Here is a 25287-nt window from a genome sequence, read left to right on the forward strand (position 1 = left end):
ATGTCTGACATTTTTCATAGTACAAACTTGAGGGCTGTGTGAAGGAAACTGCATCATAGAATCTGGAAAGTTAAGAAAAAGGGTCATTGAGCAGACAAGGTCATGAGGTAGAAGAAGGAAGAAAATTTATAAGGGGGTTTTTGTTGTTGTTGTTTTTTAGCTACTTCTGCTAGTTGGTGAGATTTATTCTTGGTAACATAAGCCCCAGAGCTACTTCTGACCTCATTTCTGAAATTTATTGAGGCATCTGCTAGTGCCAAACTCAGCCATGACTCTCATGCTGCCCATCTGTTTGATTCGTGAGCAGGAAATAGCAGTTCAGGACCATAGAAAGCCAAAGCCGGCCAGTGTGAATTAGAAGGAGGCCTCTCAAGCCTGTGAGCGCCACTGGGAGCACACCCGGAACACCACAGTCAGCTGCCCTCCTCCCAGGATGCATGGGGGTGAGACCCTCTCTCTGCTTCTGGGTCTTTGAGAGAAAAGAAAACAGTAGTTCCTTTTCCCTATGCTCGACTTAAGGCTTCCCTGGTGGCTCAGAGGTTAAAGCGTCTGCCTCCAATGTGGGAGACCCGGGTTTGATCCCTGGGTCAGGATGACCCCCTGGAGAAGGAAATGGCAATCCACTCCAGTATTCTTGCCTGGAGAATCCCATGGACGGAGGAGCCAACTTAAGAGACATGTTTCCATGCAGCTTCTCTGATGGTCTCTCTGCCTTTCCATTCTTGCTCTGTGGGCAGTTTGCTAGTAGGTAAAGCATTAAGGAGATAAAAAAACAGAGCTCATTTGCCCATGGAGCAGCAAAAAGATTTTCATACCATTGTAAATCAGATCATGCTACTCTCCAGCTTCAAACTGACAGGTAGCTTCTCATTACTGAAAAATCTTTACTTTCAATTTATCAAGTATAGTTGTTTTATAATGTTTTGTTGATCTCTGCTGTCATTGGTACTAAATATTCAAAGTCCTGACTTTGGCCTTCGAAGTCCCAATGATGGCCCAGATTATTCAGCTATACCTTTCCTTCAAGGTGTATTGTGTCATACACCTTAAACTTACATTGCCACCCTCTCCTGGCTACCAACCTGACCCTTGAAGGTCAGCTTGCTACTGCTGCTGCTAAGCCACTTCAGTCATGTCCGACTCTTCACGACCCCATAGATGGCAGCCTACCAGCTCCTCCATCCATGGGATTTTCCAGGCAGGAGTACTGGAGTGGGTTGCCATTGCCTTCTCCAGAAGGTCAGGCTAGAGATGAGAAGTCTGAGGTTCCCCCAAAGACCTGCATCAGGACCAAGGCTAACTCTTACTGTCCTTGGCTTCTACCCTAATACTTGGTGATATTTACCCCCTTGGCATTTATAATTCAGGGGCAGCCAGAGCACCCCCAAAACAAAGCATCTCTTCTACTTTCTGTCACAGTGTTTGAAATTCTCCTATTAGGGACTTACTTTGTTGATTTGAAATGTTCTTTGATCTTTAGAAGCCAGCTAAAATACCAAGTCCACTGAGACTGTTTGGGAGATAGATAATGCTATGAAAGTCAGTTCTTCAATGGGTATTCATTTGCCAGGTAATTATGAGGAGTAGGAAGATCACTCAAGAAAGGGTATAGTGGAACAAAAAGACCTCCTCCAGGCATAAACAAAAACAAACCAAAGAAAAACACTGAAGTAGAAACTCATAGAAACTCTGTACTGTGCTTGGTGAGATGTTGAGAGTATACACTAAGTGATAAAAAGAGTTTACAGAAAAGTGCTATTTTATATTCCATTCTTATGTTAAGATATATGCTTAAATGTTTTATGCACAGTAAAAACTGGCTGGACAGACCCTAGAAGGTTATCAATGATGACCCCCTGCATGATGAGGTTATAAATGTTCCTTTTGTAAAAATTTTAAAAAAAGTGTATCTGCAATTTCTATTTTTTAAAAAATAGCCCAAAATAAAGGAAGGGGTAGAGTGACAATTTTAAAAAACATATCTAATGTTCCGCGCAGTGACTTTATCTGACTACAGTGCTGTATTGTATACTTGAAAGCTGCTGAGAGAGTACATCTTAAATGTTCACAACAATAAGAACAAAAGTGGTAACTGTGTGAGGTGAAGAAAGCGTCAACTAACCTTATTGTGGCAATCATTTTGCAATATATATGTGTATCAATCTTTGTGTCATACACCTTAAACTTACACAATGTAGTATGTCAATTATATCTCAGTGTATCTGGGGAAAAAAGCTGTGTATGCTAAATTAATAGTTTTTCAAAGAATAACCTTTTCCTCGAGGCTGAATTAAATATTGGGTGCATTTCCAGAAGAAAATGACAGATATCCAATCAAATAGCACGTGGAAAGTGGTTAAAATGTCGTTGTTGTTGATGGCTCTTGGAAATCAAGGATAACAAATCTGTAACCTAAGTGCCGGTGCCCCTGTTCTAACCTAAGGCAGATATTCATGGGCCATCCTGCTGAGTCTGGTGTCAGAATCCTCTCCAGGAACACCCACTGCCTCTCAGCCATGGTCGGTACTTGAGATAACCCCGGGGCCATCACTAACACATTTGTGTTAGTGGCAAATCATGGAAAGGTATCTTTTCTCGAGATCTTATGCCTTCTTCTTTTGCAATATTAATATATTGATTTTTTCGGAGACCAAAATACATCTGTTGGAAAATCATTATAAACAGCCCATATCTGATGTCTACCATATATTTGAAACCCCCTAGGATGGGATATTCCTGGGTAGTATACTATCTTCATAAACCATTCCCAGCAACCCTGGGTGATACTTTTTTTGTCATCTCTACTGGAGATCCACCCCCTCCCCTAAAATAAATCCTTCTCACTCTCCCCCAGAAAGAGTGGTCTGAGACCCCTGGAAATGGCCCAGTTGTCCTGACATGCTAGCATTGGAGTTTGTCCTACTTTGGTATTTAGGAGGCAACTGAACTGCCCCCTTCCTCTTGGTCAGCTGTACAGCCCATAGAAGAAGGCAGTATGGCAAAACATAGGATGCTAACTAGATGTTATTAACCAGTCAGTTGTTTCCATTTCTAGGCAACATGACGGAAGGCTGATAGAAGGCAAACTATGGGTCTTTGTTCCAATTAAAACTCAGACTTCATTCCATTTTTTCCCAGTCCCTGAATTTGCTAATTTCACACTTCAGTGATTTGCAATGAACGCAGTTCCCTGGGGCCTTTGCCTGTTGCATTGCAGACTGTATTGCAGCCCAAGCCTCTCCCTCCCAACACCTAGCAGTTTGGGTGTGCAACCCAGTGGTTCTGAAGATGTATCCTAGGTGGCACAGTCCACTGGGCTTCATGATGAGTTCAGGAAACTCAGAAGGTGAGGGCATTTTCCGCCCAGCAGATTCTAACTGGTCAATTAGAGTTTTGAAATCAGTGTTTCCTACTTGAGACGTGCTGTAGTCACATGGGAATCCTCATGCCTTCATGCCTCTCAGGAAAGACCTTTTTCCACTCTTTCCATCCAAGGCTGTAAAACTCATTGAGTGGAGTGCAATGAAAGAGCAGGGTGAGGTTGGTTTTAGAGAAGATGATTGTCCTATAGGCCCAGTGACCATATTAAATAAGAAGTATTACCATATGTATTTATACTTTGCCGATATCCAAAAGAATATGCAATACCTTTTAATTAAGAAATTGTTTCACTGAGTCTGGAGACCGTTACACAGAACAAGACCAAAAAGCATTAAGAGGCAGAGGAGATAACCAGGGCATGTTATATAAGGCTCTCTCAGCCCAATTTCAGGTTGATTTCCCTGGTACTCTCCTGGACAGGGTGCATCTTTGGACTTAGAAATCTGGGATTCAGGTCTTATCTCTGTTTGACAGCTGTGAGCCACTGGTTGCTTTTTGTTGTTGTAGTTCAGTCACTAAGTCATATCCAAGTCTTTGTAACCCCCTGGACTGTAGCATGCCAGGCTTCACTATCCTTCACTATCTCCCGGAGTTTGCTCAGATTCATGTCCATTGAATCACTGATGCTGTCTAACCGTCTCATCCTCTGTCCCCCTCTTCTCCTTTTGCCTTCAGTCTTTACCAGCATCAGGGTTTTTTCCAATGAGTCACCTCTTTGCATAAGATGTCCAGAGTATTAGAGCTTCAGTGTTAGTCCTTCCAATGAATATTCAGGCTTGATTTCCTTTAAGATTGACTGGTTTGATCTCCTTGCAAGTCTCTCTCCCTCTCAAAGAGTGTTCTCCAGCACCACAATTCGAAAGCATCAATTCTTTAATACTCAGCTTTCTTTTGGTCCAACTCTTGCATCCATACATGACTCCTGGAAAAGCTATAGCTTTGACTATACAGACAAAGTGATGTCTCTGTTTATCATAGCTTTCCTTCCAAGGGCAAATGTCTTTTAGTTTCGTGGCTCCGGTCACCATCTGCAGTGATTTGGAGCACAAGAAAATAAAGTCTGTCACTGCTTCCAGTTTTTCTCCTTCTTTTTGCCATGAAGTGATAAAACTGGGCACCATGATCTTAGTTCTTTGAATGCCAAGTTTTAAGCCAGCTTTGTCTATCTTGGGTGGCCGTGCATGGCATGGCTCATAGCTTCATTGAATTACACAAGCCCCTTCACCATGACAAGGCTATAATCCATGAAGGGGATGAACCACTGGGGAAATAGGTTAAATCCCCCAAGGTGCTGGGGCTAGGTCCATATTTCTCCAGAGCCTTTGTATGAAATGAGGTTACTAGAACCCCTTCCCTCCCCTTCCCACAGCCCAGCAAGGAGCTTTGACTTGCCTTCCCTGGAAGTTCCCTAATACAGAGGGGTCTGACTGCCTGCAGCTCACCAACCCACCCCTCCCTCACTCAGCCACCAAACGAATGATCTCCTGCTCTGTACGCACCAGCCATCTCATCTCTGACCTCATCTTCCCTCTGTCTGTGATTGCGTCTTTCCCAGCCCATCCTGCCAGGCCCATCATTACCTCATTCCCCCCAGGTCTTGTGTTTATCAAACGCCTGTTCTCTGCAAGACACTTGGTGTTATTTCTCCCTCCTTTGAGTCTCCAGAGCCCTTGGTTGCCAATTTCCTTTGTACCTAGTGATTCTGTTTATTTCCCAGTCACAAGTGTCCTTAACCCTCTTCCTCCATTAAATTACAATTTTATTAAAATCTAGTTTTTCCAGTCTTAGCTGTCATCATGTCTCCTGCAGCATCCAGGCCCCACTCTGGTCAGAAAACAGTAAGCACTCTGTGAATGTTTTATGAACTGAAGGGAGGAAGGAAAGAGGTAACACTCAGTGCATTCTGCCCCACACCTGGCTGGAAAGGTGGCCTGCCATCCTTGTTCAGGTTATGTGCTGGTAGATGTGGACGTGCCCAAAATTTATCAGTCTCCCCTTCATCACAAGTGCCACTGTGCACTTTCTCTTTCTCTGGTCTCATAGAGTCAGAGAAATTGAAATACCTGGAAAAATCCAGTTCCCTGGAGAAGTGCCCACTCCGACCTTGCACTTGTGTATTCCTTTCCCCTGGAGTCCATCCCATCCTCATGTTGTTGATTCCCAAGTTTGGGTCCACTGTGTGGACTCCACGGGGCCCTAGGCCTTGTGTCTGCTTGCCTTTTAGACATCTTCTCTTGGATGGCCACAGAAAATCACCTTGCCCAGATATGTTCTCAGCTTCCTTCTGCCTGCAGTCTTGCTGTGTCTTCTGACCCTGTGAGTGGCCAGGTACACATGTCCTTTCTCTCTCTCTGCTGACACGTCCAGTCTGCACTTGGCTCTCTGGCATCTGCTTCCCACTGTCTCCTTGGCCACTACTCCAGACCTTGCTATCTCTTGCTTGACTTATTCCAGCACCCCTTTTGCTCCCCAACCCCACAACCTCCCACCATTGCTGCCTTTCTTGCAGCCAAAAAGTGTAAATGCACATGGGATCATGCCACTTCCCTGATTAAAACCATCAGGATAGCATCCAAACATCTAAGCAAAGTTTACAAGATCCTGCTCAGCCCTCTTTCCTTATCTCATGCAACCTTCCCCCAGCACCGAAAGCTTCAGTCTTATTCAACTGTCAGCCTCTGTCCCACTGCAGTCCCTCTTGCTTTGGGGCCTTTGGCAGGTGCTGTTCACTCTTACCTGTCCAACACTTAGCCTTGGTTCACGTCTCAGCATTTCCTTCTCCAGAAAGTCTTCCCCATCATCCTCCCCAGAAGTCTGGATCAGTGGCCCCTGTTATATATTCCCACAGCTCCTACATACCCCAGTACAGCACTTACTAGAACTGCCCATGTTACGTCCCTCCTCATCTTGGTAAGGACCGTGCATTAGGTCTGCCTCAGTTCCTATTGTAGCTTCACCTCACAGAGCGACTTGGTATAGCAGATGCCTACTATTTGCTGAGTGAATGACTTATTTTCTGCTCAGGCTGCATCCTAGTCAGAATGAAAGTGTTGAGAGTTTGGCACCTCCTTGTTTGGTCTCTAGATGATATTATACCCATGTTCTCTATAGTCCTGTGATGGCCTTTTCAGAGCAAGTGAAATGCAGGTCCTACGTATGGTTGGGCCCTCTAAGAAGACTCTTGATAGCTGTTTGCATGGGATATGAGATGCTCCTCGGATTCTCCCTCAGAAGTACCCTGGGCTGTGGCTGGATTACAGAGCCCAGCCTACAAACAGCTTGGTCGGGACCTGGATGAATAAGCATGCTAATCAGTTTTAAAGAGAAAACTACTGGAGACTGAAGGGGCTTGGAAGACTCCTAGATGCTGAATCTTTGAATGGAACTTTGCAGGACGGGCAAGAATAAGTAGAGTGTGGTTTGGGAGAGGGGCGGGCAAAAGGAATTTATAGGGATAGGTTAAGCACATGAGCAGTCCGGTTATTTACCTTGGAATCACACCAGCAGAACTTCAAAAACTTAGTTGCCTGCAAAGAAATCATTTACACAGATTCAGGATAGAAGTCACCTCTGGATTTTAGGAAGCAGAACTGTCAGTTATCGCCTGTTTTTTCAGCTAGAGGATGGCATGAGACTCTCCATTCCTCTTCAAGCTGCAGATCTATGTCAAAGGTTTTCTTTTCTTTCTTTTTTTTTTTAGTTGAAAGAATGTTAGTTGGTAGGACCAAAATCCCAGTAAATAAAGCAAAGAATGATGTTATCTTATCAGATATGAACATGTTAGTTGCTCAGTTGTGTCCAGCTCTGCAACCCCATGAACTGTAGTTCACCAGGCTCCTCTGCCCATAGGATTCTCCAGGCAAGAATACTGGAGTGGGTTGCCATTCCCTTCTCCAGGGGATCAAACCTAGGTCCCTTGCACTGTTGGTGGGTTCTTTACCATCAAATATGAGTGAGGCTAAAAAGCTTCTTAAGAGTGCGATTTTATAGTAATTTCTTTCTGTCTCTATTTGGAATAATTGAATGTGGTTTTCATAAAGTGTATGTATAATGCTGGGGGCAGTATTTCAAGCTTCCCAAAGCTTTGGCTGCATGAGTGGCTATGGAAAAGCAATGGATATGCAAGTGAGGTGGCCCTGGGTCCCAGTATCAGCCCTGCTGCTTCCTTATCACTGTGCGGACATGGTTGGGACACTCCATCTCCCAAAAGTCTCAGCATCCTTGCGCATGGGATAGGGATTATTAGGCCTGCATCACAGGATGTTTGGAGGGGTAAACCAGAAAATGGATTCAAAGCACCTGGTACCAAGCCTAGGAAAGGACCCTTACAGACCGTTTACTCCAGCCTCTTCATTTTGTTTCCTTTAAACTATTCTTAATTGCACATGAAAAATAGTATAAATGAGCTTATAATGAAAGGCTTCATTGGCTCCACTGCACCTCCCCCCACCTGCATCTCCATCCCCAAGGCAACCTGCTTTAATCATTTCTCTTTCTAGTTCTTCTAGTTGTTATCTCCATAATGCGTGGTAATATGAGGTTAACCTCTATTTCTTCATGAGCAACTTTAAACAATGTTTATTGACTCCCTAATTGTAAAGATGAAATTTTAGGTCATTTACATCTGTTCCCTCTCTTCCTCTCAATATTTGATTATGTCACATTTTTAAATTTATATCATGCTATCTTGTAATCAGAAATAACATACTTACACGTCTTTCAGTAACATTATTTAGTATCTTGACTCTTTCCATGAAAGATGAGGAAATCAACAGACCTCACTTCCACTTCTAGACTTCTATCTCCTACTTCCTGTTGGCTGCCCTTTTACTTTTATGTTGTTACAGCTGTATTTTCTGTAACATTTGTAGTTTGCCCTTCATCTGTGATTTTTTTCTTTAACCATAGTCTAACAAAAGGAGAAAAAGCCAAAAGCAAATACTTTTTACATTATTAATCCGATGCAAGTATTGTTCTATGCTGGACCAAGTGCCATGCTAAGATTTTATTACCTTCTGTCTGATTCTAGCATCTAGACCCCAAAAGCTCCTTGTTGTAAAATTCAAAAGTACTTTTAGAGTTTCTTCCAGTTTTATTTTTTGAAGTAATATATGCATAGTAATAATTTAGTAAATACATCAGTTCAGTTCAGTTCAGTCGCTCAGCTGTGTCTGACTCTTTGCGACCCCATGAATTGCAGCACGCCAGGCCTCCCTGTCCATCACCAACTCCCAGAGTTCACTCAGACTTGCGTCCATCGAGTCAGTGATGCCATCCAGCCATCTCATCCTCTGTCGTCCCCTTCTCCTCTTGCCCCTAATCCCTCCCAGCATCAGAGTCTTTTCCAGTGAGTCAACTCTTCGCATGAGGTGGCCAAAGTACTGGAGCTTCAGCTTCAGCATCATTCCCTCCAAAGAAATCCCAGGGCTGATCTCCTTCAGAATGGACTGGTTGGATCTCCTTGCAGTCCAAGGGACTCTCAAGAGTCTTCTCCAACACCACAGTTCAAAAGCATCCATTCTTTGGCGCTCAGCTTTCTTCACAGTCCAATTCTCACATCCATACATGACCACTGGAAAAACCATAGCCTTGACTAGATGGACCTTTGTTGGCAAAGTAATGTCTCTGCTTTTGAATATGCTATCTCGGTTGGTCATAACTTTTCTTCCAAGGAGTAAGCGTCTTTTAATTTCATGGCTGCAGTCACCATCTGTAGTGATACAAGCAGGAAAATACAGGGAGGAAAAGAGAGAGGAATAGAAAATAAACACCTGAAAATCCTGCCCTGTGGAGCATTTCTTAGAAGTGTTCACACAGAGTAAACAGTAACATTGAAGAAAAAATTCTTCCCATGGTGATAAGGGAAAACATCTAGACCCGTTCAGAAAACCCAGAATAGGAGAGATTCTGTCCTAAGTCTAAATTCCCTTATGTGCCACAGACTTTCAACTTTTATTCCACTTACTTATTAAGCATTTGCTATCTGCTAGTCACTGTGCTTATTCCTGGTAATAAAATATAGTCAAAAATAATCATTTTCCCTACCGTCATGAATGTTACATTCCAGTAGAAGGAGGTCGATATTAATCGAATAGTCACATACAGATACGTACAATACAGACTGAGTTCAAATGCTAGAAAGGAAAAGAGCTTGGTTCTTTGAGGACATATAACAAAGGAACGCCGTGGGCAGAGAGGTATTGGAGGGATCCAGGAAGTCTCCCTGGAAGGGACGATGCTTAAATTAAGATCTGAAGGAAGAGTGGGGATTTACTAAGCAAAGGGCAGGAAGATAGGTTAGTGGGCATTTCAGAGAGAAGGTAGAAATTCAGTGATGAGTATGGAGATGGTGGATTCAAATAACAGAAAGCTGCTGTCACTGGTGCAGAAAGAGCTGGTGGGGAGAGGAGTTGAGATGAAACCCATTCTGAATGGCCTTCATAGGCCAGGGGCCAGATGGTTTCCTAGTAAAGTGGAAAGCCGAGTGTGATCCTTCAGAATAGAGATTGGATGAGAGTTGGTCAGTATTAGCATAGGTGCCTGCTGTGAAGCCTGTTCAGATCCCTGACACAGGCCCAGTGTGCTCTGAACTGGACATTTTTATCAACTGTGATGACCTCAGCTCATGAATGCCAAACAAATACCTTCCACCTTTCAGAGTATGTAGCCACCTCATCATGCAAATAACCACATAGTTCATCCCTGGGAACCTTCCAGACAATGCTTTCCTACCTCTGTGAGGAAACCACACCCTTCTCTTTCCTCACCTTGATTAAGAGAGAACACACAAGGAGCATGCTAACAGGAAGCACTCCCAAACAACCTCTGCTCCTGCAGGTTGCAAACCTGAGGGAGAGGCAGGGTGCAGAGAAGGGCATCTGGAACACTCCTGTCTCCCCTAAGGAAACTGAAATGGAAGCTCGTTATGTGAAACTAGAGCAACAGCATTTGTCTTGTTGTAGAGGTCCCAGAGCCTTCTTCCCCTTTCTCTAACCCCTAAGGTGGCTCCTAAGGTCAATTTATTGACATTAACAAAACAGAAAATTAACAGTTCATGCAAGGGGTAACTTTTCTAGTAAGAAGGCATTTCAAGGAGCACAGACATTTTTAGGAAGAAAATAAAGTAAGAAAGATAAAACTTAGCAGAGAAAAAGAGAAAAAAAAGCTTAGCAGGAGGGGTATGTATACCAGCCCTCTGCTTGAAATACTTGAGTAATCTCTCATTGCACCTGAAATAAAATCCAGGCTTCATCCCATGCTATGAGACCTCACATGATCTGATCGTTCCCTACCATTAGGAACTCAGACTGTACTGATTCCTTGTGTCTCTATGCTCTAGTTTACTTTCTGCCCCAGGGCCTTTGCACCTCATATCTACATGGCTGGCTCTCTCTTTTTTCATTCTTTACTTAGATAACTCCCCCTCAAAAAGATTTTCCCTAGCCTCCTCTCTGAAGTAGTCCCTTTCCCACTCCCAGTCACTCTAGCCTAGTACCCTATTGTGTCTTACCACTATCTGAAACTTTTTGGTTTGTTTACTTGTTTTTATCTCTCTCAACTACAGTGGGATTTACATGAGTGCACAGATCTGCTCTAACTTGCTCAGCATCGCATCTGCAAAGCCTAGAACAATGTCTGGTACTCAATAAATATTTGTTGGATAAATGAATGTAATAGGTTTCTCATATTTGGAAGATAGTCACGTGGGTAAATAAATTCATTTATCCATCTAAGAAACATAATATAACAAATATGCATTCATTTAATAATTTTTGCAAGACTGTCATGTACTGGGCACTGGAGATAAAAAGTAGAAATAGAGGCACTCAACATTCCTCCCTTTAAGGAGCTCATAGTATTGTGGTCAGTGTGAAGAGAATTCAAGACATAAGGACTTACTAGTCGTAGCAGGTGAGGAAGAGCAAGAAAATGATCCCCAGGTCTTAGACATGGCAGATGAGGTTAATTGTGCCATTCCAGGAGCAAAGAAACCTGAGATAAGAAAGGGAGGAGGTCAGCTTTAGAAATGTGAAGCTTTGGAAATATCTAACAAGGAGGTAGATATCCAAATCTGGAGCTTGAAAGAGGCATCTGGCAGGAAATAGAGTTGACGGATCAAAGGCAGTGCTTATAGACTTGGGAATAGGTGAGAAAAACTGGGTAGAATAAAGCAAGAAGAAAAGAGGGACCTTAGAGAAAACCAACATTTAAAGAATGGTTAGAAGTCAGACCTGCAAGAGAATCTACAAAAGAGAAAATGAAATAATGGATCCCAGCAGAACTCATTGTCATAGTGCCTAACACATCCGGAGGACTAAAAGTTGTCCACTGCACTCGGTGACAGAGCGGTAATCTCTGCCGTGCCGTTGCCATGACATGATACAGCAGGCCATGATAGTTCTGTTTGCTGTGAAGGGAAGGGAAGACTAGGAAATGGAGAGAGAGGTAAAAGGCTCCTATAAGCTGCTTGGCTCTGAAAGGAGGAAAGAAATGGAAGGGTGACTGAAGATACAGGCTAGAAAAACATTCAGTAACACTCTAAAGAGCAGAACAAGGATATTGAAAGGAAACGACTGGGAAGTTGGTTTGGTTTAAAAGTCTAACCATTAGAGTTTTAAAATGGATTGGGCTACCTCCAGAAGGACTGAGATCTTGATTATCGGAGCTATCAGAGAAGACCCTGAATGTTAAGAAAGAGTAAGCTGTTCAATCAGTAATCTAGGCTTCTACTGTAAGAAACTGGAGAAAGAAAAATAAACCCAAAACAAGCAGAAGGATGGGCATAATAAAGATATGAACAGACATCAGTAACATTGAATGCAGAAGAACTATAGGGAAATATACATGAAACTAAAAGCTGTCCCGGTTTCATTTCTGATACTGGTAATTTGTGTCCTCTGTCTCTCTCTCTCTTTTTTTTTTTTTTTTTTTTTTTCTGGTCTGGTCTGGCCAGAGGTTTAGCAATTTTATTGTTTTTGTTTTTTTTTTTCTTTTCCCATTGAATCAGCCTGAATAATCAATAGCCAGGTTTTCAGATTATATAATGAATCAAAGGATCTAAGCTTAGACATAGCAAGGAAGACCAAGTTGCTTAATTTACTGGTTTGAGGAGGAACAGATTAGTTAAGAAAGGAAGGAAATTTCCCTCTCTGGCTAAGAAGCTGAGAATTACACCTAGATCAGGCAGATCCCTCTCAGTTCAATTGTCCTCCATCTGTTACCCTCACTTGAAAAGCTGAAGGGAGTTTAGGAGTTTCTTTCTTGAGCAGCTAGTTGGCCTGCTAAATTTCCAGGATGGCCATGTTCCACCCAGGCCTAGTGAAGAGTCAAGGGTACTCACGATTCTGATTTTCTCAGGTGCTTAGAATCCAAGAGTATCAGAGTTGAATGAAGGCTGGATTTTACCTAATTCAAATCCCCACAGTTTAAAGAAGAGAAACCAAGGCCCATGGAGGATGGCTTGTCTAGGTCCCCTCCATACCCTGTGATTTTTCTTGTTTTTTTTCATACCCTGTGATTTGAAATCCAGTAATCATGAACTGGTCCTGGGACAGACAGTAAGTAGACCATATCTTCCAGGCCCCCAGAGAAGGAAATGGCAACCCACTCCTGTATCCTTGCCTGGAAAATCCCATGGACAGAGGAGCCTGGCAGGCTTACACTCCATGGGGTCGCAAAGAGTCAGACACGACTGAGCAACTTCACTTCACTTTCCAGGCCTGCCTGCCCCTAATTGTCATAGTATATGTTTGCTCTTAAGCTTACTTTTATGCATAAAGAACCCCCATGAGAACCTGTCTGTCTGGGCCCTAGTCCCTGTTCTCTCACCCACTGGAGTCAAGATGGAGAAAACCCACCAGACCCAGGCCTTCACACTGAGGCATCCTGCCCAGTGGGACTGGCTACCTGCCTTGAGCCCATGAGCCTGAGCTCACCACCAACCAGTTGAACATAATCTGGGTCCATCATCCCTATCTGATCCCACTGCTTTGAATTCTTCACCAAATTCAGTCTTCACCAAACTTTCAATTCTTCACCAAATTCTTTGTAAGGCTGCAATGAAAATGTACTACACACTCAGTATGTCCAGGGTCTGTGCTATGAGGCTATACATCCTCTCAATCCTGCTCATTAAAATAGCTACTGTTCTCATCCTCATTTTTCAGATAGATAAATAGGCTCAGAGAGGTTAAGCAATGTGCTTAAGATCCCACAGCTAGTTAAGTATAGGAGTCAGGGTTTGAACTCAGGTCTAACTGACTCCAGTGTTCAAATCTTTAGTGATGAAAATTCTTCCTGGTTTAAAATAAAAGTTCTCTTTCTGTTTGCAGTCTCAGGAGGAAGTCTGTGATTTGCTTCATGCTGCACCCTTCCAAAACATCTTGCCTAGAGTCTACATCAAAGGTAAGAAACCTCTGAAAGCAGCTAAATACTTATATTACCATATGTAAAATAGATTGCCAATGGGAATTTGCTGTGTGACTCAGGAAACTCAAACAGGGGCTCTGTAACAACCTAGAAGGGTGGGTTTGGGAAGGAGATGGGGGAGAGGTTCAAGAGGGAGGGGACATATGTATGCCTGTGGCTAGTTCATGTTGGTGTCTGGCAGAAAACAACAAAATTCCCTAAAGCAATTATCCTTAAATTAAAGAATAAATTAATTTTAAAAACTAGCGATTTGAATTTGAATCTTAAACTCTTTTAATCTCAGTAAACTCAGATCTGCAGTCAGAAAAGAATAAGGTTAAAGCCTTGGGCAGCTGTTAATGCTGGAATTGTGAATAATGTTCCCAGCCTGTTTCTTGGTCCTTCTAGAACATCCCTAGTATGCTGCTGTCTAGGTTAGTCTACATCCTTCAAGTGATGAGTAACTCACCACCCCGTGAGGTAGATGATTCCACTGGACAAAGATAATAGAACATGTTTCCTTGTAGTGAGTCCTGATCACACTTGACAGAACTAAGGAACACAGCTCTACACACTCCTTCTAAGTGCTGGAATACAGTACATCACCAAGTCCTCTGAGAGCTCTTCCTCTTCCGTTTCCCCCAATGTACCCTGAATCTCATGTTCTGCCTACCATTCCTTTTGCAGAGGGCGAGCGTCTGGAGGTCCGGATGAAACGCCTGGAAGCCAAGTATGCCCCGCTTCACCTGGTCCCTCTGATAGAGCGGCTGGGGACCCCTCAGGTACGATCCTCCTGTCATGGACTCATAGAACTGAAAGCAACTTTAGAGGGAGAGAGAGAGCATTTGGTCCAACCTCCTCCTTATGGATGGGGAAACTGAGGCCCAGAGAGAGAAACAGAAGGTCACAGCCCACAGCCTGGTAGTGGCAGGGGCAGGTCTGGAATGAGACTTGTTGACTCTCAGGCCTACAGCCTCTATCATCTGTCCTGCCAAGAAAGAAGGAAGTCAGACAAGTATCTGTTACTCCCCGTTAAGTATTAAGAATTCTGTTATCTCTCAGAATTAAACCACCCATCCTGCAAGCCAGCAGTTCACCGTTGGGTGCTGTGCTGTGCTTAGTCTCTCAGTTACGTCTGACTCTTTGCAACCCCTCGGACTGTAGCCCACCAGGCTCCTCTGTCCATGGGGATTCTCTAGACAAGAATACTGGAATGGGTTGCCATGCCCTCCTCCAGGGATCTTCCCAACCCAGAGATCGAGCCCAGGTCTCCCACATTGCAGGCAGATTCTTTACCATCTGATCCACCAGGGAAGCCCTATCTTTGCTAAAACAAACAAACAAACAAACAAACAAAAACAGGAACACAAGATGTTTACCACAGCATTGTTTGTTAAAGCAAAAACTGGAAGCAATCTAAATGTCACTCAGTAGCATGTTGAGTAAATAAAATGGGGTAAAATCATTTAAATGATGAATACCTGCCAAATCATAATGAAAAGGGAAAATCAGATCTAAATACATCAGTGTGGACAGATCATAAACACACGGTTAGGTGAATAAAGGAAGTTGCACGCAGGTCATGGAGTTTGAGGCTATGTGGATTTTTTCAAACACATACCAAAAAACCATGTAAAGTGAAACTTTTCCTAGGACATGAAAGTGCCCAGTTCATAATGGTGGCAACTTGTGAAGAGAGATGAAAGAGACAGAGATGGATAGGGAGATCAAACACAGCTTTATCTGTAATGTTCTCATATTTTCAAAGGTGAGTGAGCTCAGGTGTTAATTCTGTAGTTAAAACTCATTTTTATAAGCCTGTATCTGTATATGGAGATGAGTGAAAGAGGACCCCTGCCTTCAGAGAGCTCACAGATCGTGTGGTTAGTTGGGAAAAAGACACCGGGAGAAAGAGAGGTAATAGGAAGCATATATTGTCTCCTTTCAAGTTGACTCAAGTTGAATCAGGCATTTAGGGGTGGGGGGCAGGGGGCAGGGGTATTCAGGAAGAAGAGAAAATAGGGCACTGTAGTGAGGCATACTCTGATGGCTTGTTTTATTCAACAAAACCGGCTATTTCAAAGGTTTAGGATTCAGATCCACTCTTGGACTTACATCCCTAAGGTCCTCTCTCCTGTCACTAAAGCTCATGAGTCAGAAAGCTTTCGTCCTCCTCAGAGAGCAAAAGGCAGTCTCTTCTCTCAAAAACCATGGCAAGTGTTAGAGCCCAGGGCGGAGCCCCATCTGCCCAGGTGTCAAGCTGATGAGCTTGACAGAGCCAGACCCCCTGTGGGCCACCCTCCTCCTACAAAAACAGTGACGAAACATTTAGTGGCATTTGTGTTCTTTAGTCACTACCGAAAGAATTTAGATACTGTGAAATATGAACATTTTCTTTTTTGGCTTTCTGGAGCTGAACACAGAAGATCCTCTAAAGATTGCCTTTTAGGGAGAAATCCCCCAAGCCAGCGACATATAAGTGTGTCTGCTCCAGGGATGGTGTCATCCTACAAGAATCTGGCCTCTCGCACCCAGGCTTTGGCATGTGTTTCCACTTAGAAGTATGTGAATTCCTTCCCTGTTCTGGTGAACGCTATTTCCCTGGGACTAGTGGAAATCTCAATTTGTCAAATGCTGATATTTAACAAACAAAAGCCTAGACATTCTGCCGGAGAGGAAATGCCAGTTGTATAAGTCTCCCAGCCCTTAAGGAATAGTCTAAAACTTAGTCCTCCTGTAGACAAAAGAAAAAATTTTAAAATATTAACTTCCACGCTTGCTAGGGTTCAGGGGACTCACAAAACTTCTAGGTCAGTGATAGGGAAATTCTGCTGCATATTTAATGTTGGAAGGGTTCGACCATGCTACATTGCTTGTATTTGTTTTTGGGAAAAACTGAGGTGACCTGGTTTGTTGCCTACTGCTATCAGGAAAAGAATGTTCTGTCAGGGAGTTAGGACTCTTCTTCCCAGCTTTATCCCTGAACTGTTGTATAATCTAGTGCTAGAATTTAATATCTTTGATCTTTGTTTTTCCATCTGTAAAATGGGCAAATAGCTGAGCTGCCTTTCACAATCATTGCGACAAACAAATAAGTAAAAAGCTTCCAAAAAACAGAAAGGAAAGAGTGGGCATGGGATGTTAATCTTCTCCAAAGTATCCTAAATGTAATCAAAGTACTCCATCAGTTCAGTGTTCAGCTCAGTCGCTCAGTTGTGTCCGACTCTTTGCGACCCCATGAATCGCAGCACGTCAGGCCCCCCTGTCCACCACCATCTCCTGGAGTTCACTCAGACTCACGTCCATCGAGTCCGTGATGCCATACAGAAATCTATTTCCACATGATTTCACAAATGCTTTCTCTATACCCTTATTAACAGAAAAGAATGGCAGAGGGAGAGGAAAAAAAAAGTTTCCCACTGACTGGGACTGAAAAGAAATGGCTTAAATTTATGTTAAACACACACATACACACACAGTATACATTAAAAACACAGTCACAAATTAGGGGTATATGTGATAATAATCTATAATGCACTTTTTCAGAGCAGAAAAAAACTCATATCAAAAGAAATAAGGGCATGAAAGAAAACTCAAAACAAAAACATAAAGGAAGCAGCAAACATAAGAAGGAAGCCTAAGGAGAAGCATTCTGCCTTACCAGCGACCAATGAGCGCGAAGGAGCGGGATGCAGCTGCTCTTCTCCCAAGTCTGTTAAGCCTTTTCTTCATGATAATGAAGCATCAGACTTGGCACAGATAGACGCACAGCGGTTCAGCTTTTCTTGGGACTAGTTTGTCACCAGGTAGCAAAAGCCTTTTAAAACTGCTTGTATTCTTTGAATAGTTCTAGGATTTTAGCCTAAGAAAATAACCAGAGATAAGCTCAAAAAGTGCATATAAGTGTATGTATATATATATGTGTGTGTGTATACATATATATATAAGGAAAACGGGCCTTCCCAGGTGGCACAGTGGTAAAGACTCTCCCTGCCAATGCAGGAGATGCAAAAGACACAGATTTGATCCCTGGGTCAGGAAGATCCCCTGGGGAAGGAAATGGCAACCCCTCCAGTATCCTTGCCTGGAGAATTCCATGGACAGAGGAGCTTGGTGAGCTACAGTCCATGGGGTCACAAAGAGCTGGACACAATTGAGCAACTGAGCACGCACGCACATAAGAATAATTACTTATGATCTGTCTATGTTGTTGAAAACTTGTGAGCAATTTAAAATAACCAACAAGAGTAGGACTAGAAGGAAGCTCAAGAGGGAGGAGACATATGTATGCCTGTGGCTGACTCATGCTGATGTGTGCCGGAAACCAATGCAGTATTGCAAAGCAATTATCCTCCAATTAAAAATAAATAAATTTAAATTTAAAAATTTTAAAGAGTAGGACTAAATAAATGGGGTATATCAATGGCTATTTTATTTAGCCATTAAAAAACCATGTTACTGAAAATATTGAAGGAAATGGTTTTTTATAGTACTAACATCTTGAGAAAAAGACAATATAGATAGTATGATACAAATTTTGTTAAAATAGATACCTATACATAATCATATACATACACACAAATCGTACGTAAGTATCTTAAGAAAGCTTGTCTCTGGGTGATGGGATTTATGGGAGTTTTTTTTTTTTTAATTTTTAATAACATTTTTACAGTTTTTTTCCCAGACTTTACTTTTATAGATCATAGGAGGACTCGTAAAGGTAAACTCTTTTACAGGAAAGGGACAAAGCCCCTGACCATTTCAGTCAAGGCCCTTTAATTGGCTGTAGTTCGGGGTCACAAGAGTTCAAAGCCTGTCTGCAGATTTATTGGATTGGCCAAAAAAGCATTCAATTGTAAGTAAAAATAAAACACATTTTTCATTTTCACCAAGAACTGTATTGAATGACATAGTCATTAACCAGAAGAACTTTTTGGCCAACCCAATATAAGCCCTGTTGCTAATTCTTTAGATCCTCCCACAATTGTCAGGCCCTGAGGACTGATTCAGATTAACTAAATGCACAGGAGATTACCTGGTAAACCAGAGCTCTCTATGTTGGTTTCTGAAGGAGAATATCCATGACTCAAGAACGAGTGTGGGTTCTTTGCTTGCAGAGCATCTTCGCTGTACCAGGCGCTCTCTTTCTGAAGCAGGGAGCCTGCCAGAGTCTAGGCACCACCAGAGAGCGTTTCCTGGTGAGAACAGAGTCAAGCACGGGGGTCAGGGTTTTTAAAAGAGGTACTTCTGGTGAGCTGTGGCAGCTCTCTGCTCTGGAGTGTCCTTTCTCTGCCCCTGGAACCAAGATGCATATTTGTGAATCAGGGTTCCCTCTCCCTCCTGTTTGAAACATAGGTTGTCAAATTCTTCCCCAGTTCATAGTTTTGTCTGAGACTTTTCCGTTTGTAGTTGTCATGACAGCTACACTGCTGACCCACATTCCTAACAGGCTCCAGCATTGGTGTTTCCTGACTTATTTCCCTTCATGGATTAGTTTAATTGAGGCTGCCCTCTTTCTCTGGGCTAGAGGGTGGGAGCTGTACTGGGGGTAATCGGGCGGGCTTCCCCCACCAGCCACCCTGAACTCGCTGGGGAGCTGATCCCAGGAGTGCCCTGGGGACGTGTCAGTCTCAGAAGCCAGTGCCCTGGGGACCTCTCAGTCTCAGAAGCCAGCCCTCTTTAGCTTTGTCTCTAGATCTGGAGATCTTACTTTGACCTTAGATGTTAAAATATATCATCTTTGCATTTGGTTTTGTGATCTCTACTCCCAGATATTTTTTTCCTCCTACAGATGGTAATGTATTTTGATGTGCTAGTCTAGCCTGATGATTATTAGAGATGCAATAACTAGAAGCCAGATGATCAGCCAGTTTAAATTCTTAATAGAGATTGTTGACAGTGGTGAGAGAACTTCTAACTGGAGGAAATAATTCAGTAAAATCAGTGGTAAGTTTTTAAGAGTAGCATATGCTCATTGTAGCACATTCAACTGTACAGAATCTTTGTGGTAAAAAGTGAATACCCCACCTACTTCTCCAAGCCCATCTGTTCTCACAACTGACGGTAATCCTTCTAGAATGTTTTACACTTTCACACAACCCCCACACACAGAGTTCGGTGTGTCTGTCTGTGGGATTGTGTTATTGATGTCTTTTAATAGGATTCTAGTGTATGCCCTTTTCTGCAACTTGCTCTATTCACTTAACAATTTAATCCACATATAGAAACTACTGGTATTCAAATCCAAGCTTTTCCACTCGCTGACTGCCTCTCTGAACCTCAGATTCTTCTTCAATAACATGGGGATAATAATGACATCTGCTGCATGGGGTTTATGTGAAGAGTAAACAAAGTCAGTACTTAGCAAATGCATAGAACAGGGCTTGGTGTATTACACACACAGTGAGTGTTCACTAGTGGAAGTAATAGTTCAGTAGTAATAATAATACTAGTAGTTGTATCATCCAAGTCTTTGCAAAGGCTCCCTAGCATTTAGGTAGGTTGCTGTTGTTCAGTCACTCAGTCATGTCTGACTCTTTGTTCAGTTCAGTTCAGTCGCTCAGTCATGTCCAACTCTTTGTGACCCATGGACTGCAGCATGCCAGGCTTCCCTGACCATCTCCAACTCCCAGAGCTTGCTCAAACTCATGTCCATCAAGTCGGTGATGCCATCCAACCATCTCATCCTCTGTCGTCCCCTTCTCCTCCTGCCTTCGATCTTTCCCAGCATCAGGGTCTTTCCTAAGGATTGAGTTTTTCTCATCAGGCAGCCAAAGTATTGGAGTTCAGCTTCAGCATCAGTCCTTCCAATGAATATTCAAGATTGATTTCCTTTAGGATTGACCTTTGATCTCCTTGCAGTACGAGGGACTCGCAAGAGTCTTCTCCAACACCACAGACCACCTTACCTGACTCTTTGTAGATCCACGTGTATCACATAGGTAGATTTAAAATTTTTTAAACTATTCCTCTATCGATGGCTCCTAGATTTTACTTATCCAAAGACTTCCCTGCAGTTGAACTAAGTTTATAAACTATCTTGCCTGCTCTGGGCAAGACATCAGTTCTGGTGAACAAATTACAGATGCAGCCAGCTTCAGAGTTTGGGAATCTTGGGTTAGGGGTGGAAAATGGGGTCTGAGATGTGACGGGAAGGTTCGTGTACTCTTCTCTTCCCAGCAAATCGCCATTGCTCGGGAGGGCGACCTGCTGACCAAGGAGCGACTGTGCTGTGGACTGTCCATGTTCGAGGTCATCCTGACCCGCATCCGGAGCTACCTGCAGGACCCTGTCTGGCGGGGCCCGCCACCCACCAACGGCGTCATGCACGTGGACGAGTGCGTGGAATTCCACCGGCTCTGGAGTGCCATGCAATTCGTCTATTGCATCCCCGTGGGGACCAACGAGTTCACAGCTGAGTAAGTAGCCCCAGAGAGGTGGGGTCACCCCCAAACCTGTTCGTCCTCCTAAGAGCCATCGTACAGCCAGAGCTCAGTCAGAAAGGAGGGCAGGGGTAGGATGGCCCAACAGCAGTCTACTGAGCACCTGCTTTATGTTGGTCAGAGTGCTAGGTGCTGGACGTAATCCCGTGCCCAGCAAAAGTAGAGATGGTTCCTGGTGTATGGGATTCACAGAGCCTAGAGGAGATGAGAGGATAAACACAAGGTGGATTGAACAAGACCACCTGGCAGCAAGGACAGGAAGGACAACAGATTCCCACAAGGAGAGAGACAAGAGGATTCAGTTCAGTCTGACGCTGTGACCCCACGGACCGCAGCACCCAGGCCTCCCTGTCCTTTACCAGCTCCTGAGGCTACTCAAACTCGTGTCCATCGAGTCGGTGATGTCATCCAACCATCTCATCCTCTGTCGTCCCCTTCTCCTCCTGCCTTCAGTCTTTCCCAGCATCAGGGTCTTTTCCAATGAGTCAATTCTTTGCATCAGGTGGACAAAGTATTGGACAAGAGGATTATTGGAATTTAACTCACAGACTACAACTGAGCTGGAACATTGCTTAGGATGCAGCTCTTAGAGGAGACCTCCCAGGAAAAGCTCCAGGTGGTTGGAGGCAGAGATGGACTGTGTGCACTTCAAGGCCTCAGACCTCTAAAGTTCTGTCTTCCTGAGACTGGAAGGTGGGCCGACAGAAGGGGCAGGAGGGAGCCCAGACGAGGCTCAGCATCAAGACCTCACTGCACATTGCCATCTCCCACACAGATCCCCAGGGCTCATAGAACAGAGAAAGGATCCACCGGCAGCAGCTGGGCCCCACGTTGCTCATGAGGCCTCTGCTCTTGAAAAATGGGGAGGGGAGCCTTTGAGAGGGGCCCAGTCCTGTCCTCAGAAAAGACAGAAGCAGAACCCCATCCTCCCATCGCTTGCCCAGCTACACAGCAGAGCAGAGTGTGAGGGGAACAGACCAGGCCTGCCTCCGAAAGGCGTGTGGGGCCCACAGAGATCCCCCTGGGGAAGTGGGATGGGAAGGCTGCTTTCCAGAGTGGCTGCACTTTCAGCGACAGCAGTGGGGACAGCAGTGGGGAAGCTGGGAACCTTTCCAGTGAGATTCCGCTGCTGATGAAGGACGAGAGATTCAGCCGAGAGATGCCCCATGGCCTCCCAGATCGCCTGCATTGCTGTTGAGACTTGAGGTTGTGCAGGCTTAGTTTTACCAGACCCGAGAGGACTGGCAGCCCCCCACACCAGCAGCATCTGCTCATGGCCCTACCATGCCCCCCGATCCCTGCCCTCTCAGCCTACACTGGCCAGTTGGGCTGGTTCAAAACGACCCTTCACCTCACAGGTTTCCTCTGATTTTTGTCCAGAACCAAGACAGCATCTCATCAGAATTCTGATTGGTTGAATAAATCTCAAAAGCTGGTTGGATTTTTTTTCTTGCAAACTTGTCTTCTTCAAAGCGGATTTTTCTTACAGCAGTGGGGTGACAGACTGACACCTCTTTGTGGTTAGAAGGGCTTCTATTGAAACCTCAGTCCTGGGAACAAATGAATCCATACTCACAACTTCCCTTGCACCCACTGTACAGATTAAGAGAATTGGTCCAGAGATGGTGCAAGATGAGGGCCCCTCCCCACCTCTCACCCCAGCTGCTTCCTCTCCTGCTCCCAGGCAGTGTTTCGGAGACGGCTTGAACTGGGCTGGCTGCTCCATCATCGTCCTGCTGGGCCAGCAGCGTCGCTTTGACCTGTTCGACTTCTGTTATCACCTGCTCAAAGTACAGAGGCAAGACGGGAAAGATGAAATCATTAAGAATGTGGTAAGCAGCTCGTGGCTGGGGCCTGGGAGAGGGGGCCAGGCCTGACAAGCAGGCTTTCATCTGCCAAGGAGGGTGAGCTCCTTGTGGAGGCCAACTCCCCACCCCACAGGTAGGTGCGGAGACACTCAGCAGCTGGCAACCTTCTCGTAGGAAGCCATGAGTCACTGACTTATAAGCCACTGGGATGAATCAGGTCACCCCACAGGGCAGGGCCAGCCTCCAGAGCTGAAACACACCTTTCCTAGGCCAGTCAGAGTCTGCTCATCCCGCTTCGTCATCTGCATAGACACTGTTGTGCAGGCATGGGGATGGGATGAGCGCTGTGGTGGGATGAGCAGGGCTGCCATGGGAGCATGAGGAAGGGCCAGCTAAACCAGGCTGAGGGGCTGGGGAGGGGCCTCAGAAGGCTCCCCATAGAGGCGATACTGGGGCAAAGTCCTGAATGATCGACTGCAAATAGACAGGCAGAAAATGGGGTGCAGAATGGGGGAGATGTTCTAGACGAAGGGACTGGCTAAAGTAAAGGCACAGAGGCGTGAAGATGGATGGCTGGAAGATGGTCCCGGTGGGTCTCCAGGACCAGCCGAGAGGGAAAAAAGGCAGGTGCCACATCATAAAGGTGACAATTTTCATGAAGTAGAATATACGTAACATAAATTTTTTCTATTTTTAAGTGTTCAGTTCAGTAGAGTTTAATCATTTTGAACTGTTTACTGCATTAAATTCACTCACCTGTGTTTGGGTGCAGCCATCCCATTTTTTTTTTTTTTTCTTGCTGTTATTTAATTGCAGGAGTTCTTTCTGTGTTCTGGATATTATTCCCTGATCAGATACATGATTCAAATTGTTTTCTTTCATTCTTTGAGTCACCTTTTCACTCTGTTGATAGTGTCCTTTGATGCAAATGCATTTTTAATTTTGATGGATTCCAATTTATTATTTATTACACTCCATCTCCAGAACTTTTTGTTTTCCCCAAATGAAACTCTGTGCTTGGTTAACACTAACTCCCCATTCTCCCTCCCTCCAGCCTCTGGTAACCCTTCACTTACTCTCTGTATGAATTTGACTGCTCTAGGTACTCCATATAAGTTGAATTCTTGGACTCAGCATGTGTTCAGGGTGTACAGTGTTGTATTAATAGCATGTGTCAGAATCATCTTCCTTTAAAGGCTAAATAGTATTCCATTATATGTGTACATGACATTTTGTTTATCCGTTGGTCAGTTGATGGACACTTGAGTTGCTCTCACATTTTGGCTGTTGTGAGTAATGCTGCTGTGTCGTGAGTGTACAGATAACTGTTCCAGACCCTGCTTTCATTGCTTTGTGGTATATACCTAAAATTGGAATTGCTGGATCATGTGGTAATTCTATTGTCAATTTTTGAGGACCACCATAATGTTTTCCACAGGGACAACATCATTTTACTTTCTCACCAGCAATATATAAGAGTTCCAGTTTCTTTATATCCTCCCAGCACTTGTTATTTTCTGTATATTTTTGGAACTAGCCATCTTAATGTGTATGAAGTGGTATCTCATTGTGGTTTTGATTCACGTTTCCTTAATGATTAGTGATATTACCATCTTTTTGTGTGCTTATTGGCTATTTGTTTATCCTTCTTTGAAGAAATGTCTGCCCAAGTGTTTTGCTCAGTTTTTAATTGGGCTGGTTGGTTTTTTTTGTTTGTTTGGTTGGTTGTTTTTTTGCTGTTATTTAATTGCACAAGTCCTTTCTGTATTCTGGGTATTAATCCCTAATCAGATACAAGATTTGAAAATGTTTTCTTTTATTCTTTGAGTTACCTTTTCACTCTGCTGATAGTGTCCTTTGATGCAAATACTTTTTTAGTTTTGATGAATTCCAATTTATTATTTACTACCTATGCTTTGGTGCCATATTCCAAGAAGTCATTGCCAGGCTCAGTGTTACAAAGCTTTTTGTCTATGTTTTCTTCTAAAGGTTTTATAGGTTTTGCTCTTATGTTTAGGTCTTTAATCCATTTTCAGCTTATGTTTTGTGTATGGTGTAAAATAAGAATCCAACTTCTTTCTTCTGTATGCCAGTCTTCCCAGCACCATTTGTTGAAAAGACCATTCTTTCTCCATTGAATGTTGCAGGCACCCTTGTCAAAAATCATTTGACTGTATATAAAAGTCTTTATTTCTGGGCTGTCTAATCCATTGGTCCATATGTCTGTCGTCACACTATTTTGATTACTG

General features: G+C 43.7%; 1 protein-coding gene across 2 annotated transcripts in view; it reads left to right on the forward strand.

The window, feature by feature from the left end:
* Positions 1 to 25287, forward strand: part of CYFIP2 (cytoplasmic FMR1 interacting protein 2) — a 135349-nt gene that overhangs the window by 106634 nt on the left and 3428 nt on the right. For both annotated transcript variants that reach the window (XM_042250680.2, XM_027970452.3), the window contains exons 27-30: positions 13713 to 13785; positions 14476 to 14570; positions 20968 to 21206; positions 22915 to 23062. In XM_042250680.2, the coding sequence (XP_042106614.1) occupies positions 13713 to 13785; positions 14476 to 14570; positions 20968 to 21206; positions 22915 to 23062 (555 nt within the window). The remainder of the gene's footprint in view (positions 1 to 13712; positions 13786 to 14475; positions 14571 to 20967; positions 21207 to 22914; positions 23063 to 25287) is intronic.

Source organism: Ovis aries, chromosome 5 (genome assembly GCF_016772045.2).
Source record: "Ovis aries strain OAR_USU_Benz2616 breed Rambouillet chromosome 5, ARS-UI_Ramb_v3.0, whole genome shotgun sequence".
Taxonomy (NCBI): Eukaryota; Metazoa; Chordata; class Mammalia; order Artiodactyla; family Bovidae; genus Ovis; species Ovis aries.